Source organism: Strigops habroptila, chromosome 5 (genome assembly GCF_004027225.2).
Source record: "Strigops habroptila isolate Jane chromosome 5, bStrHab1.2.pri, whole genome shotgun sequence".
NCBI classification, from domain to species: domain Eukaryota; kingdom Metazoa; phylum Chordata; class Aves; order Psittaciformes; family Psittacidae; genus Strigops; species Strigops habroptila.
The window spans coordinates 54967600-54986461 of record NC_044281.2 but is presented as its reverse complement, the minus strand read 5'-3'; the positions used below and the strand labels follow the sequence as shown (position 1 = coordinate 54986461).

Sequence of the window (18862 nt, the reverse complement as noted above, 5' to 3'; positions counted from 1 at the left end):
TAATGAAACAAACAAATGAAGAAGAAAAAAAAAAAAAAGACAAGATAGGGACTGAAGCAACACAATAAGGAAGCATAAAATACTGTTAGCCACTATGTTATGAAGTAATAAATACAACAGAATAATGGTATAAAGAAGACAGCTCAAAAGCTATCTCCATCCAAGCCAATATTACCATTTTCAAGATCCAAGAAAGGCAGAATTTCTGAAACTGAGTAGTAAAGCCAACACAAGTGTCAGACTCTCCTGTTCCCATAACAGCCCAAAAGAACCTGCTGTGGCCATCAACCCCAGAGAGGGGGGTGGATACATGCCACAGAGCTGATAGATCTGTTAGAGTTCTCTCCCACTCCCAAAGAACAAGTGTTGACTGTGTTCACAGGGAGCACATCAGAGCAGCGAGATACAAATTACACTTTCAAAAGAATTCAAGGCTCCCAAAATATACCTGAAAGCAGGCAACCCAAGAGTGAGGATTTTACACATAGCAATTTCCTTTTAGATACTCAAGACTGATCTAAATCAGACTACATAATGTGATGATCAGCTTAAGCACGTGTGATGGTACCTATGCATCATTTTTTGTTTCCCCCTAAAAAACAACGTTCTTCTGCAGAGTGATAGCAGGACAATTACCTCTAATATTTGGGAGGCACTTCACATTTTAAAAGCAATGAACAGAAAAGCACAATCTGTTAATACAGAGGTCAATAAACTAGATCAGACATGAGAAGAACGTTGAATTTGGAAAAAATAAATCACAATGAACATGCAATATTTTTTATGAATCTTAACCACATATGCACTCAGATGCTTTCAATTCATTTCAATATACTTGAAGTATTAATAAGATACTTCTCTGCTGAAAACATTCTAAATAGAAAGGTAACTTAAATATAAAATACAATTGCCAAGGCAATAGTTAAAAATTTAATTGACAACAGTAGGGCTATAATTTCAATCAGTTTCAACCTAATGGTGAATTTTTTTGAGATATAAAATAATTAAGTAACAGTATTATTTAAAGTGTTCTTCCTCTACATAAGCTTCAAACTTAGGAAAACATTTCCATTTAAAAATGAAAACAGTATTTACTTGTTCTTCTGACAGTACACTGAATACCTTTTCACCTCATTCAGATACACGAAAGTTTATATATAATGATGCTTACTCACCCGACTTAAAAAAAGAGTCTGCTGATAAATTTGAAAATAAAAACTATTATAGAATATTTACATAACAGTCACTGAGACAAGAATATTGGGAGCAGAACAATTAAAGCATAAAACACCATCTAAAAGTGGCTCTAAATATTAAGGATGAGAGAGGCAAACAATTTAAGCTGCAAAATTTCTACAATAATCCAAGAAGGTGCTTTTTGCCCTTGATTCCAACTGACTGTAAAGACTGCTCAACTCATTTTAAGACTAAGCTGTTGATGTCAAATGAGATATTTTTGCTGCAATGGTTATTCACAACTGTTTTTGCTGCCTGATCTAATAACATCGCTCATGTTGAACTTCAAACAGAAGACATCTCATGACATCTTTAGGCCAACTTTGAAACTATAGCTCAACCCAGAAAATTACTCTCATACAAACCACAATGACATTAACTTGCCAGATGAAAACCTCAGAAGAATAACAGTAACACATAAACAGTTTCCTAGTCAATAGGGAAGTCCCTCCTTCAAGCACGCCTGTCAGCACGCCACTGCAGTGACTATTCTTACCTAGTCCTATTCTGCTGGGACTCGTCTCTCGACTGCATCCCTGGCTCCGAGGGATCTTGCTGCGCTTCTCTGAAGATGATGGCACTGGCTGGACTCTGGATGTTCCACCACTCAGGCCACCATAGGCGCTTCCTAAGAGCTTACCCGGGGAACTGGACCGGCTACCAGCTAGAAGAGAACCAGAAATAAGTTAAAAAAACAACAAAAAACAAACAAAAACCAATTAAAAACTCTCTCAAGATTAAATACTATGACAGCAAAATTGGAACACAATCAGACCTAAGAATTTGACCCAAATCATTCAGAAAACTAATGCGAGTGTTCCCCATGGGCTTTCAAAGAAGACTGAGGAAAGCTCATGGACAATAAACGCTGACATGAGCAACCCTGCCTATATGAACCATGTTGCCCAGGTGGTTTAAAGACCAGAGCAGACACTGCAGTGTATGAATACCCCAGCTAGCTTTGGGCAAGCTTGCGGAGGTGCCAGAAGCAGCCTTGCTGGAGCAGCATGCGATTCGCAGGCTGCTTCACCTCCTTGGGAAGCAACACAAATCAGCCCGCGCGAAGAGCTGTGCTGCAGCACACTGGCTTCTGGCACAGGTAATCTACTGCAGCGTAGCTCAGGCACCTTCATGCTACGCCGCAGTGGTGGCATTACTTTCCTACAATAACAACAGCAGCAGACCAGCACAATAAAGGGTAAATTGCATGAGCACATCACATTTGTAGAGATGCTAGTTTACTCAGGTCTGACTGGTTAAACCTAAGCTATTTAGTTATTTTTCAGCTGGAGAAAATTTTTAGTGGGTTGAGTAGTTGGCTTGTTTTCTTTTTCGTTGTCTGAATAGCCCAAAGCAAGTTTATATTTCTTCTAAGCCACGCTGCCTGCAAGACAGTCTACTGACCAAAATTTATTTACGTATTTACATTCCAGCTACAGTAAGTATTTCTATCTGAAATAGTCCTGCTGTCTAACTCAATAAGCTGGATAATACCTTTTTTTTTTTTTTTAACCTGTGGATTTTCATTTGGCAAGTTGTTAAAAAATGAAGTAGTGGTAGCTTAAAGTTAGTCATAAAGAACTGTGAGAGTAATAGATTCAAGAATCTCTTTTCTTCTTCAGCTATATACAACTCACTGAAAATATGCTGCTGATACTACTATTCCTGATATTCAATTTGTTTGCTAAAACAGCCCAAAGTGTATTTGAAAAGGTTGCACGAACATTTTTGGGCAAGAACATTTGAACATTTACATTCTGAACCAATATTCATGTTGGGTTTTTTCTAAAAAGTATCTACACATCTTACAAAAATTTCAGTTCCAGATACTATTACACCCAGCAAGAGTTAAATATTGTTCTTCTGTCTTAATTTAAGAAGATATGCAAATCTACTGATCTCATGGACAACTCCATAACACATGCATTATTTTAACTTACTTGCCCCCTCCAGTTTCTTGGCCAAAGCCATTCCAGATCAATCAAATAACATATTCCAGTATTGTATGTGGTGCTGGCTTTGCTCCCATATCCCCCCTCCCAGATTGAGAATACTTGTGACAGATGCCAGTCTCATACACAGCATCCACAACCTAAAGCCAAGACTCCTCTCACTTATGCTGAACAATCTCACTGAGGTCAGGAGGGTTGCACTGAAGTATCTGGAAGAACAATTTAGCACCTAGGGTTTCAGCTGCAGCAATGAGCCAGCTTCAATATGCTAAATGTATGCTTACCATGTTTGATTACTATAAGAAAGCAAAATCACTTGCCATACGCATTTGGATTTATGACTTTAAGAAAGTGCTTTTTAAGTTTCATAGTTAGGAGAGAGTGAGGGAAACAAGCTAAAAGCTTAGCAGTTAAAAAATGTGAAGGAAATAACGTGAGAAAGCAAGAAAGGGAAAATGTTTCTTACCACCAGCAGGATTAGCTGATCTGGATCCTTGATTATGAGGGCAGACCAAAGGACAGGCAAAAAGTGGATTAAAAGACAGCAAGACAATACAGCGTTCAGCATGCCGTTTATGCTATACACAATACAGACAGATTTATTTACAAACATGTCACTCCTAAAGCCTCTGCAGAATACAGTGAGTTAATGTGCAGATGCAACTAAGAATTTCCCAAGATTGATCAACTTTTCTTAGCTAAATGTTAACCAACACACCACGACCCAAGTTGTGCTCTAATTTACACCCCAGCCCAGTCTGCAAAATTGCAACAGGGTTATCCACTGTGCAGGCATAGAGAATTCAGTCCTGTGTCCATAGTATATTTGAATTCATAAGTTATTTCAGGCAATGTTTGGATTAGGGATAGAGATCACATCTGGTTGGGCTAGGCTGGAAAGAGGATTCAGCAAACAAGACCAAGGCAGTCGGTTCAGATATGACCATCCTAAAGCTTCATAAGTCATTCTATAAGAACAATTAAGCCCATAGTCTTTGAAACCTTTGGAAGAACAAGTATTCTTTCAATACTTCTGAAACTTGCCTCATCTGGTTTGATCACTTTTCACCAAGCTAACTTTAGGAAAAAAGGTCATTTCTGGCTTTAGATCAGTTTTAAGTTCCAAACTGAAGAAATCAATTTAGATGAGTATACCAAAGCCCTAATTCCTTCATGACCTCAATGTAAAGATTTCCATTTGGCCCCATCCTGAATACAATACTTCCTTCTTCAGCTCTCCCAGACTAACACAAGGCTATAAACTGCTTTTCCATCCCTCCAGCATGACAGAGCAAAGCAATGAGAGAATGAACAGAGAAGGGCTTTTAAATAGGGGTACAAAGCAAGACAAGTCTTCAGAACAAACAGGTCTTCCTACAAACCCTATCTCCTCTTACCCACAAGCTTGAAGGTCCTCAAAACATGAGTGGCTTTTTCCCTCTCCCCAATTCCTTTTAAAGCTTGAGTGACAAACTTCTCCTTAGATACACATGACAAATATGCAGCAGCACCATATGCATGGCTCCTAGAGGAAAACCATGCTTTTGCCAGGAAGCCAGAGAGCACAGGTGTATCATGTGCATCAAAGAGCAGAACCATCTCTCCTGTATCTACTCAAAATAGGTGATGTCCTCATCTTAAATTCATGCCAAATCCCATTAACTTTAGACAGCTCACGTGTTACACATATAGCAATACAGTCACATAAGCAGGAGAAACTTGGCAGGGCAAGAACCCAGGACAGCAGTCAGACACAGAGGGTGCCTCAGTAGGACCCAGTGCAAGTTTAGTCTTACACATCACAGCAACATGAAATTCTGCTGGTAAGAAAAAAAAAAAAAAAAAGGGCAGCAACTCAGCACTATTTGGGGCCCTATTTGTCAGGAAGAGCACAGACTGTCTGAGTAGGGATTCATTTTGTCACATGTCCAAATGTCATTAGTAGAAGTGAGCCCAATCCACAGCTGATGCTACAACAATTCAAGATAAATATATTAATAACTATATATTAATAACTATTTATTCTGCTCCCCCAGAAATAAAACACTTCTTACGCTGGGACTGGGAAACTACTTTAGCCCGGCTGCGGCCTCGGGTATCAGCAGGCATTGAGGTGACGCTTGTCGCACTGCCAGAGCTCTGTCTCCTTGTACGAATCCGACCTGGAGGAATGCAAAGACAATCAAAGTGTTAACAGGTTTCTTCCAAAGGCAGCAGCAGTGTCTAATGTGCTGCTCTACCCTCTCAGGGTTGCTATACACACAATTAACCAGGGTACAAAAGAATTTTACAGGTAGAGGCAACATCTTTTATTAGACTGGCTGAGACACAGGAGAGGATGTGGAAAGAGTCATGGTCCATGACTCCAAAGACTTCTTTGGTTTCTGTAATGCTATCAGCCAGTTTAATTAAAAAAATATTACCTCTCTATACCCTTTGCTTCTGTTCTATAGTAGCTTCTTTACAAAGGATCAGCAACAAAAATTTCAGCCTCCTAAATGCTGCTTCCTATATCAAATTATTACTTTCTGGCAATGTGATCACCCTTGCAGAGACATGTGTGACGGATGCCCCCACAAATTCCATTGCTGGGATTTCCAATTAGCAGTTTGGTGCTTTATATCCTGCTCTACATGCGCAGGCTGACATGTGCTCCTGCGAGAGCCTGTCAGTGCAGCCTGACTACGCTTTTATTTCAGGCCCATTGAATTTTCCCTGCTGTTTACAGATCGTATTTATCCCAAGATCAGTGTAACTTTACTTGTAACAGAGAGTCCCATTTAACACAATCAACATTGTGGAAAAATGATTCTGTGTGTCTCCTTTTTATTTAAGCAGAGAATAGATATAAAGCCTCAAAGTGTTCTTGGTCCTTCTTCTGTCCTTTCCTCATAAAAAAAGCCACAGAAATTTGAGCTAGAAAAGCTTACAGGGTCATCAGTTCATCCCCTTCCTGAGGCACGGCTGTTTCCTACAAAATGTTCTTTCCAGTGCTAAGCTTCAATTATCTGTCTCTAGTTAATGGGAAAGAAATGATAATTAAGAGCAACACAAAGAAAGCCTCCATCAGTACTTTTCAACAACTTAGTTCTCAGCCAAATCTGAAGCTGTTTCTCAGGACTCATGCCAGTGCTATGCCTGCATTCAGAGGATGACTTCAAGTTTCAGGCACAATAATAAAAGGAAAAAAACCACAACAGGTAAGAGAAGAGTCTAGACAACTGCAGCCACTGGTTACAGATATTCATCTCCTGCTCTCTATCTCCACCATAAGCATACAGAGAAATATAAAGATATACACTTCCCACCCCCAAAAAAAATAATTACTTCACATAAGGTACACATGCAGGACAAGACAATGGCAAGCAGCCCAGGCTGAACGGATTGAGAGCTCTGTTCTTCTCTGAGCTCTCAAAATATTCATAACATGGTCTGCAAGTTTTTGATAAGACACGAAGTGACAAAGAGATGTTTAACTTTGAGAAGAAAGCCTAAACTTGTTTGCAAGGAAAAAAACCTAGCAGACAGCTGTACTTCAAACCTCTCCCTCAGCATCTAGTTTTAAAATAGCTCAGTAGGTAAGATACAGATATCTACAATCAAACAATTGTTTGTAAACAAGGTACGGCAGAAATCATTAGCGTAAAACTGGGAAAATATAAACAAACCACTTTTTAACCACTGGCTCAACTGAACAAGCTCTGAGCATGTCCACATGATACTAACAGTCATGAAACTGGCTGCTAAGGCGGTCTTACCACCAGCAAGGCTGTAGATCTCTGCTCTAGGACATTACTTGCTTCTTACAGTCTGCCTGATAGATAATCAGACACAGCTCTAGGGCTCCCCACTGGCTCATTCCCTTCCCTCTCAGGTTTGGCACATGCACAGCTATACATAGATGAGTGGAGCCACTGGGTGACATGCCGCAAGGTTTCTACCCCAAACCCTACCACAGGGTTCAAAGCAGGCATGCATAGGGAAGGAGGCAGAAGGACCTCAAGCTCTTGCCAGAAGCCTCAAGGCTTCCTTTTGTTTCCCACACCAAGAGGGCATCTCTGGTGGCAGGAGCACAAAACAGTAAGCCAGGAAGTTAAACCTGACCAGTCTTAGGAACCAGTAATGGAATTAGCTTACATCCTTCCAGAATGTCAACAGGAGGCCTTAGCACTGCAGAAAGTCCCGGGGGTAACTCACGCTGAAATTTAACATTACACACAGTAACCGACAATATTGGAAGACATGCGTATGGGCCAAGAATGGGTGAGAGGGGACTGATGATGTCTCCTCCTCTTCTGCACACGCCACATGATCCTCAAAAATTTCTGGATTTTCTGCATCTACAACTGCAACAATAAGCGATAAGTGACTCTTCCACCTTAGGAAATATAAAGCCCAAAGAAATATAAAGAGAAACCAAGATTAACTTCTAATACCAATTCAGGGGGCTTTAAGAAAGAACACTGAATCAAAGGGTCAAACTTAATTAACATGTAATTATCAGCAGGATTAGAAACAGAAAGCTCAGTCCTATTTCGAAACCCCTGAGAGTTAGTGGACAGACCCCTACCAACTTCAGCAGTTTCTGAATAAATGAATACTCAGGAACAGAATTCTGCTTTCTTTTGGACTGGTAGATTTACACACTGATTTGGGCCTAATGGGTGTCACAGACAACAGCGTGAGACAAAAAGTTGCTCTTGCACAGGACGAACAGTCCCAACACTGATACTGGTTTTCTCATCCTTCGAAAAAGGTTGACAAGGGTTTGAACTAACACTGCACTGGACATGCATTGTGCAAGTAACAGGAATAGCAGAAACCAGAAATTCGTGATGCAACAATGACATAATGGTACAAATCCTGCAATTGCACAGAAACAGCTCACCCCAAGAGTACTTTATTCTTTAGTCCATGGGATAAAGCACAAATTCAAGGTCAGAGTCTTAACACAGTTACAAGGAAAAAGTGCCATCAGTTGTATGCATTCCTTGAAGCATGAATTGTTAATGCACTTTCCAAAGTTTTATTTTCTGAACTTTAAAAACTATGTATTTATTTTTTCATACAGGTAATTAATCTTACTTGCAGCAGACAAATAGTTCAAAATAAGTCACTCGAAGCTACTGTTCAAGTAAAAAAAAGTTAAGATGCCAAGCTTTCCCTATCCAAATAAGAGTTTCTAGCTGTAAAACAAAAAAATGACCAACTGGAATTCAAAATTGCTTTAGGCAAATCTGTATGAGATAGAAAATCTTTAGAGAGATCTAACTATGAAAATTATAGCTTCATATGTAAACTTACCTTCACATGTACAACTTTTAAATTAGTCTTACGATATCTAAAACCTATTTGCTTTATAGTAGTGCAAGATGAACCAAGATTTGTCTGTGTTCAAAAATATCAGTATTTTAATATATATTATGCCAAGTACAGCATGTATATATAGAAGTTCATCTATATAATAAAATGTATCTTGTACATTCCCTGAAAAATTTCATCTGCAAACAAGACTCTGCATTCACATCCAAGCATTATTTGCACATAGGACTACTTGTGTGTCTTTATCATGTTAGAAAGAAACAGAAAAACTAGTTGCAATCAGGACTGGAATAACACATCAAATAAATTACTCAGACTTTTTCTTGTTGTTAAAATCAAGCAAACACCAAAACTTCTTTGCTTTCAAGCGGGTTTGTTTCCATATCTAGTTCAAACTGCACATGTAGCAATTCATATTTCATAACCATTATTTTTCTGCTGCTTTTAAAAGAATTACTGTATCCTGACAACAGCAGCAAAGGAACAGATAAAGATTGTCCTAACTGTCCCAAAAAACCACAAAAGTATTTCCATAAAAAAGCCATTGATCTAAATTCAGCATGTGACACATCACTGTTGGTACACAGAGTATCTTGAAAGGCTCCATGCTTTGTGTTAAGAAACCATTTGTGGGGTTTTTAGGAGGTTTTGGTTCTATTTTTTAAAGTTACTGTAATTTACATTTTTACAACAATCAATGGATCAGAGTCAACCCTGAAATGTCTAACATCTGCCTAAGCCTAGGAAGGTCGTTTTAGTTTGTTTTTTTAAAAAAGGAACAAGTGATGGAAGAGTCATGTTAATGTTTCTGTGTTACAAAAGGCTTCATCCAGCAGCATTGCTCTGAGCAACCCTGGGTGGGTATACTGCAGCATCTTCATCCCCAGTGCTGAGAACAGACATTGGCTTTGTGAGACACAGCCTGCATATTACACTGAAGAAAATTGTTTTCATATAGTCTAAAAATGGTATATAACAGCTCCATAACTCAGTTTAATTCATTTAATGCTGTGAATAGTGATATATATAACCATACAAGTTATATATAGAACCACTGGGACAGTAATGGTCTCTCCGTGGACCAGGTTAATGCATTTAGGTTACTCAGCGCTGGGTTATTTCCCCCGCTTAACAAAAAACATTCCTAAAAGAGCCTGTAGGACCCCCCCTAGCTGTGTCACTGCTAAATGACACATGGACAGCTGACATGCATACATCAACAAAAAACACGCTTTAGGGATAAATAGAAACTGTTCCACTACTGGAATAATTTCTATGCTTATTTAGCATATGTCCAACATACATAGCATAAGACCTGACTTTGCACTATAATTTCCTCTGAGAAGCAGTCAACCCTTACTGGAAACGATCAGCATATGCTGCTTCTGGGTTTTGTATGGGAGGTTTGAGGGAACCTCAAACCAACCAGAGGGTTGAGAGAACAATAGTGCCACCACCTTGCCTTAAATCAACATGATAAAACAAGCAGAAACTTTTCTAAGGTTTCGTTTTAATCAGGCATAACAAACATGGCACAACTGCTACCTGCATAGTACTAGCTGTGAAGTCCTGATCTAGACTATAAAGGTTTGGAACTTACAAGCTTTCTACCTGCAAAGCTTTTAATGAAGTTCAAGAGATACCGATACATGAAGGGCCTGGGCAATCAAGACATAACTGTGCACTATATGAAGATACAGCCTCACAGCACAGAGACAGCAGAAGACCTGCACAGATTTAGGTGATATACAGATTCACATAAGGAAGCTCATTTCAACAGCATTTGTCAATTGGGATGACACTGCTTAAAAATCAAAGGACTGATACTCAGCTCTTGAACGCTTGCCACTGGCACAACCCACTCTATCTTGCTCCTGTTTTGAGATGTCTGGCTCAAAAACAAAACACTGAGGAGAACTGAGGGCAAAGCAGATGGGAACTGCCAAGTTCGCACAATGCTGGCTCCCAGCTGAGGGAAAGGTGCAGAACTTTTACTCTGTAGCTACAGAAAGCCATGATGGGAACCAGACTGCAGATTTAACATCAAGCTGAACCACACAAAAACCTACAGGGACTTGCTCTTAAATTACTTACTAGTAATCTGAAAAAAACCCCAAATAAAAATACAGGGACACAAATGTGGATGGAATTTCTGCTTTATGTTCCAACAGCGTCTCTTGCTCACACAGGTATTTCCAGAGCAAGGGGATGTTTTTCTCTTCCCCTGCCCTCTAATTTTTACATTTATATCAAGAACGAAGTTTTGCCTTACTTGTAGTTACTGACAAACTCTGCAAGATAAGAGACTTGGCAGAAGACCTTTCTCAGTCCTCATCTGTAGGACACACTGAATCTTGAACAAAAGCTGTTTCCCCCACAACTGTCTCAAAGGAAAACAAAGATGAAGAGTTTCATACAGAGATTAAACTCGTCCTTCACATGCTCTGGCTGTGGTGTGCCATGTTGTTGTAATTCTCCCTGATCCTCAGTCTTCCAAAAAAAAGAAAAAAAAAAAACAGGAATCCTACAGGAAAAAGAAGAGATGAGATCTGGTATTTAACACTAAGTGGATGGCAAACTCCATTTCTGGAAGTTCATCTCACAGTCTTTCCCCTCAAGTGACTTGTGTTTCAATTCACAGAATGGCTTGAGGCTGGAAGGGACCACTGGAGGTCATCTAGTCCAATCTCCCTGCCCAAGTAGGGTCTCCTAGAGCACACTACTCAGGATTGGCTCCTGAGTATCTCCAGGGAAGGAGACTCCACAACTTCTCTGGGCAACCTATTCCAATGCTCAGTCACCCTCACAGTAAAGAAGTTCTTCCTCATATTCAGATGGAACTCGCTATGCTTTAGTTTATGCCTGTTTCCTCTCGTCCTATCACCTGGCACCACCAAGAAGAGTCTAGCCCCATCCTCTTGACACCTACCTTTCAGATACTTACATACCTTGATCAGATTCGCCCTGAGCCTTCTCTGCTCTAGGCTGAACAGGCCCAGCTCCCTCAGCCTTTCCTCATAGGAGGGATGTGCCAGACCCCAAATCATTCTAGTAGCCCTTCCCTGGACTTGTTTCATGAGCTCCATGTCTCTGTTGCACTGGGCAGCCCAGAACTGGACACAGTATTCCAGCTGAGGCCTCACCAGGGCTGAGTAGAGACTCCTTGACTTGCCGGCCATGCTCTTCCTAACGCAGCCCATTGGCTGTCTTGGCCATGGGGGCACATTGCTGGCTCATGGAAAATTTGTCCACCAGGACTGCCAGGGCCCCCAGGTCCCTCTCCGCAGAGCTACCTTTGAGCAGGTCAGCCCTCAGCCTGTACTGATGCAGGGGGTTATTCCTTCACAAGTGCAAGACCCTGCGCTTGTCTTTGTTGAATTTCAACAGGTTCCTCTCTGCCCATCTCTCCAGCCTGTCTAGATCCTTCTGAATGACAGCGCAGCACTGGGGTACCATCTGCTCCTCCCAGTTTTGTATCATCAGCAAACTTGCTGAGGGTACTCTCTATCCCTTCATCCAAGAATAAGTTAAACAATACTGAACCCAGTACAGACCCTCAGGGGACACCACTAGTTGCAGGTCTCCCACTAGACTCTCTGCTGCTGATCACAACCCTAAGACCTGCCACTCAGCCAGTTCTCAATCCATCTTGCCCTCTACTCATTCAGCCTGCACTTCCTGAGCTTGCCTATGAGGATTTCATGAGAAACAATGTCAAAAGCCTTCATGAAGTCCAAGCAGATTTTACAGATTTTTACCAAATCCAATCTGCTTCCAATGTAGCTGAACTGAAAAAACAAAACAAAATCGCAAACCAAATAAAAAACCTCACCCTTTTGCATTATGACAATGAAGCATTTACTAAAAATAAAGGTATTCCAGAGGACAACTGTTGTAAGAGGCCTCCACAGATATTATTATCCTAGAAGAGGATTGAGATGCATAAGGTATTTCATAAATTAGCATTAAACTTCAATTAAATTTCAAAAAATTAACATTTCAAAGTTAGGCCAAAAACAGAAAAGTTCGAGAAATGGGAAGAAAGGAAGAAGAGAAAGAAGGGTCAGCAATGAATAAAAAAAGCTCAGTATTGCAACAATTTGGAACTTTCATCTAATAAACTATTGATTTCAAAATACAGGTGTTTAGGCCAACTTTATCACTGACAGATCACAAAGCACAAACACCTGCCCATGACACAGAGCCAGTTCATCTCTCAACACTGTGTATTAGTTCCAAAAATGGTAGAGACCTTCCCCTCTATATAATAAATCAACGCATCAATAATAGTGAGGAAAAAACACGTCACAATAGCACAGTGGCACTTCTCAGACCACCACATCCAAATACAAGCAGCCATCAAGGATACAAGCACAGTCCCACAAGACAGTAATAGATCCCTTGAAAAGAGACTTGCATCAGGAAAAAATGGGTTTGGAAGTATGGAGGGGGTTCACTCTGCCTAGGAGACGTTCTTGTTTTCAACTCCTGTCTACCTCAGAAAAACCGATTTCTCAGTGATCTTTTTTGCTTGAGAAATAAGAAATAAAGAACAAGCTTTGACAATGAGCCACAGAAACAGACTGGGAGCCCGTGCAAACTAGCAGGCTTCGTGTTCTTGAAAAAAAACCTTTCCTCCAACTGTCTTAGATGTAAGCCATCTCACTCAGTTGACAACCAAATGAGAGCTCAGGTTTAAAGAGGTTGACTAAATATTCCTTCCTTAGAGACCATTGTTTACTGTCCTCATTTTTCTGCCATGTGATCATCTCATTCAATTTTCTCACTGCCCAGTCTCTTCCCGAAAGCATTTGGCAGTTGTGAGCTGAGCTTTGGATGGAAAAACACAGCAAACCTTTACACATCGTGGAGCAAGAAAACACAAGCCCTGTGTTGGGTGTTCTTTTTTTGTTTTGTTTTGTGTTTTGTTTTCTTTTTTAATCTGTGCAGAGGTCACCTTCAACCAAAAGCAGTCCTTTAAATACAGAAAGCCACATACAACTTTGTGATCAGAAGCCAAGTCACAAAAGCAGACTGGTGCCTGTTAGCAGGGAGGAGCTCAAAGAGAAAGTGAAGAATACCCCATGGCATCAAAATGAGCAGGACAACCATGCAACACTTCATGCAGGTCACCAGTGAACATGGATGAGAACCAGATAACACTTTGAGAACAGAGACCAGGTAGGGTGGTACGACTGTGGACACACCTCAGTTACACAGAGAGACTGCTTACCCTCAGTTTTACTGGTAGTACCATCTTTAGGCAAATTAAAAAAAAAACAAAAACATAAGGAAAGGGTTAATAGGGAAAATTAGTAACATCAATAGAAGTGGGCACTATATATTAGCTGCAGAAATATGCAAAAAAATTAACACAAAGAAATGAAAGAAGTTTGAGCAGCTTGATGTTTCTGAAGAAGATGCTTCCAGGTTTTCCCTCCTGCAATAACCAACGTTTGCCAAACTCCATTTTTGTTGTTTGCCTCAACACTTCTCTCATGGGCACACGCAGGTGAGAAATGTCCCTACCAGCTCAAAAAGAAAGCAGGCTCCTCAGAAGTAGCCACATTTGCTTCACTTAAGAGTAATGCTGCTTTTCTCCTACAGTCTCTTCTAAGAGCAAGACTAATGCTGTATGCAGTCCCACGGCTTCAAGGACCAAGCCAACGTTAGTAGATACTTCCCACCCTTTTCTGTTCTTCTTCATAACATAAGATTGTTCAAAAGCAGTTTTGCCACTGACGCCAGTACGCAGCGCTGACTGAAAAACAGCTGCATCTGTAAGCTTGAAAGCATGCTATTATGTGATCAACTTCATGTTCTGTGTTACATTTTCACTGCAATGTATCTAAATCTTGAACCAAGAATGAACAATTTAAAACAGAATAAGAATTCAACTGCTAAACCAAATGCATCCACCACATTTAAGCCGAGATAAAATATTTCAGATATGAAAGAAACCTGTCCACAAAAGGAATCTATAGAAACCATCCCTATTTAATTCACCAAGCATATTTTATCAGACTAAAGATCAAATGCCCTACAGTGAGGAGAAGAAACTTCTCAACTCAGTGAAGACAACCTACACAGCTTAAATCAAGATCACCAATTTCTGATTTTTCTCCCTCTTGTAAAAGTAAATCAATGAAAAGTCTGGAATTAGATTAGTATGAAACCAGCAGAATGAGAAACTAGCTCAGATGATCAGCTCTGTTGAGCTGATCATAACCAAGCTGAAGCTCTGCAAATATGGTGTCAATCACCACCCTGCATTTCCTCCTCCATGCCTCCTTCAACGGCATCTCCAAGAGAGAAAGATCAAATGCAAACTTTGTTGTAAGAAACCCTGAGGCACCTGAAAGTGATACACAATGCTCTAAGAGAATAATGTGACATGTGGCTATAGTCCAGAAAGAGTGAGCATAAGGAACAGATACTTATATCCTGTATGATGAAATTAGAAGGCAGATGACTTCTCTTTGCTTTTACTTCTCTCTCTTTTGTAAAACAGAAAGCAATCAAACTCAACTAAGATGTACTATTCTAAAGATAAAACAGTTAATAGAAAACCAGTTTCAGGAAAGGAGGGAAGGAAGATAAGGAAAAGATACAGAGGGACATGTCAAAAGGAATTGAGCAGTATTTCCTCAACAATGTTGCAGAATCGTAGTAAGATCTGCTTTTCCCCAGAAAGAAGAATGAGACACAGACTATTATACAATTCAAAAACCAAGAAGTTGCTTGAAGTCAGTTCTGTTGCAAATTTTTTCCTTAATCCCAAAGGGCAAGAGATCACACACTGATCCTAGAGAACTGGTAACTATGTCAGAGATACGTTCTTCTAGTTAAGAGTTCAATATTCAAATAAAACTAAGAGGCACTTTCCACTAGTAAAGAAAGCTAACTGCAAGAGTAGAACACGTAGATTTACCTAGTGATGCGTATGAGCCTGGGGGCAAGGCTGCAGCAGAACTGAAGGGGGTGGATGCTCCAGAAGACGTCACTTTTGACTTGGCACTAGCTGCTGCATTCACATCGACGTCACTGCGGGATCGCTGCAGAGATCCTGGTGTTGACACAGATTTTGTACTTACTGTAGATGCTGCAGATGGGAGTGGGAGATCCAGAATAAAGAAGATTAATTTTTTTTATCTGTGTGCTTCAAAGAGCCTGACAAGCAGTTTAATGTACTATTTTTAACACTCCTTGCTGGCACCGAAATACCTAAGAATGCTTTATCAGGGCAATGTAGGCTTCCCCACACTGCCTGCAAAGATATTTCAATGCTAACTTGATGCTACCTTTAAGAACTTTATCAGTCACTAACCTAAATACTGAGATCAAAAAGGCTGCCAGGCCAGTAATAAAGAAATTTCTAACAGAACTTAGATGCGAAAGTTCAATGACAGCACCCATCACCAGCTTGTGAGTTGCTGGCCAAAACAGACCTGCAAGTCCTTCAGTCCAGGTTCTACTAATTTCCTTTCCAACACCTCATCTTCTCATGAGGACTGCTGTTCCCATCCTTTGTGGATGCTTACCTTCTTAAGCATGAAGCTTGATTATTCAGCTGCAAGCAAACATGCATTTGTATGCACAATCAAGTAGGAAACACAACAATAACTCCTTGAACCAAAGGTCTCAGTGTACTGCATACACAAGCTAGCCAGAACCCGATCTTGGTCTGGTGCAGAAAGCAGGTTATCTTTTACCAACAAAGTTTTGTCTATTATATTTTGTATTAAAATTTATTATTTATGTATGCATTTACTTAGGACAGGAAAGCCGCACATAAATATTCCATCCAACAGTAAAAACAGATTAGCAACAAGACGGAATTTAACACTGTAGGACTTGTGTGCAGACAGTGCCTCCAGAAAATGCTGAAACCACAGAGAATAAATGATAATACATTGTAAAGCTGAATGCACCATTAGACTATGTATGTTTTAGCATCAGCAGTAGTTTATTGCACAGCTAAACATACCTCGGCTACAGTTTTCAAGGCTTTTTAGCCTTCCCTTCAGGTGCAAGCAATAACAGCTTTACTAACTTTCAAAAGCATCGTTATATCAGCAGTTGATGCACAGAATATGGTGTGCAACACAAAATTAATTAAAAATTTCACATACTTCGTTGCCATTTTAAGGAGCAATAAACAGTGATCAAAATTGTTCTTTGCACATCATAGTGTCTGAAATTCTCATTCTAATTCACCACATTTCCTCAGCAACACCTGAACAGTTTTCTGCTCCTGTTCTCACCTCTAGATGTAGTACTTCCAGTAGGACTTCTTTTGGCAGACAAAGGACGGCTAGAAGATAAATAAACATTTATTAAAAAAAACCCCTAGTATTTCATAGTCATCAGTAACTGTGCTATTTATTCCTTCAGTAAACAAACTGAGCTGATAGAAAGTTATTTATATATTGGAATGGACTAACTATTTATTAAGAATAAATATGGTATCATCATTAAATTCTTTACAAAAGCACTAAGAACAGAATTAGTACGCACTTTATTTGACTAAGAGGAGATTTTAAGAACACCTTCTGTAGATTTTAAAAGTTACATCAATAAGTTACAGGTATTTTTCATATAGGTCTTACACTGAAATTGTAGACATTTGGAGTCTAAGTTGACAATATCTCTAAGAGAAGCTAAAATACATACATTCAATAGAAGAGTTACATAGAGTTGCAGTTTCAACTCAAGTTTAGTTTAAGTCGTCTTTTTTTTTTCTCTCATATGGAAAGAGGCAGACTTACGCCTCAAGGATTAATGCTAAACACAAAATTTCAATCCAAGTGTTGTTTTAAGTGCACCTGGAATTATTTATGGAGTCAAGATAACCTTTTTTTTATTAAGCCAATAATCAATTTTGCTGACATTTTAATGCAATGTTAGCTAAACAAAAAATAAAAACAACCCCAAAAAAAACTGGAGTAACAAGTGTTGAGGCCAAATGATGACCAGATGAGACACAGCAATGTGATGGCTCCTTCCAATTCAATGGAGCTATCCACAGCTGTTTAAATTGAGAGGTAATGACATCAAAGGACTTACTTGAGACTCTCCTGGGAGCTGGAAGAAGAGCGATCTGATTGTGGCAAGGACACGATGCTGTCAGAGTTCTTCAAATGTGACTGCAGAGCCTTCTGGTAGGAAGACTCCAAGGTGTGGTACAAATGCTCTGCCTCTCGGCTGAAGTGACCGTGGAAACCCCAGTAACACCTGGAAACAAGGCACAATACAGCAAATATTTCCTTGTCATGTTTTAGGGGGCAGCAGAGCACAGGTACAGTCAGAACCCTTTTCACTACTGGCATTACTGGCTCATTATACCATTCATTTTAACCATCCACCACCCCTATGACACACTTAGTATCACTTTCTTCAACCCATTCTAACAGAAGAGAAACCACATGAAAATAGGAAGAGAGGAATGCACCATTTGGTGTGTTGTAAAAACACAGGTAGCCAATAAAGCTTTATTACAGAAGCCACCCTCATCCCTTTGGTTGTCTATCATACACAGGAGATGATAGGCCTACTAGACTGATACTAGTTTGTGACTGGATGCTCAACAGCTACTTCAAAAATATGCCAAAAGCAGAACACGCATGCATGGGCCTGATTCAGGAAAACACCAGCGGGTGTTGTTTGCTTCCCTGAGTTTATCAAACAGCTCTCCTACAATGCTGCAGAGACAAATCTGTACTGAGCTGAGGATGTTAAGTGTCTTTTTGGGAAAAAATAACAAGGAAAAGGAAAGAGATGTTCCTATATACTTCCAATCAGTGCCATGCTGAAAATAAAAGAGCATTTTAAGATGAGGGAAGAATTCTTCTCTGGTCCAAAACTCCTGGCTTATGGCTAAACACCATTCATTCTCATCACAAAGGAGATGAAGACTCTCAGCACTTTTCAGAGGGCAATTAATGGGCAGTTTAAGAGTAAGATTGTTATATCAAATGAATCAAGAACTGTCCTCAGAGCCTCAGGAGTCACATGCATTCTCATATCACTAGAAGGAAACAAAATTCTGTCCTACAATCACCCACACTGCTAATTAAGAAACATGGGAAGAGAGAATTAAGCAAGCTTTCTGAGGTCTCATGCCCTTCCCCCTGGTGTCTATTCAGCTTAACTAATCACCTGCTATGAAGTCTCAGTGCCTACTGTATTTTTCAGTGATGGACACGTTACCTTTCAAAGGGTTTTAAACAGTCCTACTGTGAAACACCTCTGCTTATAACACAGCATTTAGATTGATGATATCTATTGTTCATTGATTTCATGTTTCACAGCATCCTCTTTCTGAAGAAAAAAATTTCTGTAGTGTTCTATCC

General features: G+C 39.9%; 1 protein-coding gene across 9 annotated transcripts in view; it reads right to left on the bottom strand.

Moving 5' to 3' along the window:
* Positions 1–18862, bottom strand: part of CLASP1 (cytoplasmic linker associated protein 1) — a 180693-nt gene that overhangs the window by 68920 nt on the left and 92911 nt on the right. For 5 of the 9 annotated variants that reach the window (XM_030488256.1, XM_030488255.1, XM_030488261.1 and 2 more), the window contains 7 exons: positions 17577–17744; positions 16775–16824; positions 15442–15612; positions 13744–13767; positions 5243–5350; positions 3655–3681; positions 1733–1900 (listed from right to left, as the gene is read on the bottom strand). In XM_030488256.1, the coding sequence (XP_030344116.1) occupies positions 1733–1900; positions 3655–3681; positions 5243–5350; positions 13744–13767; positions 15442–15612; positions 16775–16824; positions 17577–17744 (716 nt within the window). The remainder of the gene's footprint in view (positions 1–1732; positions 1901–3654; positions 3682–5242; positions 5351–13743; positions 13768–15441; positions 15613–16774; positions 16825–17576; positions 17745–18862) is intronic. The other 4 variants (XM_030488258.1, XM_030488259.1, XM_030488257.1 and 1 more) reach the window with 3 other exon arrangements.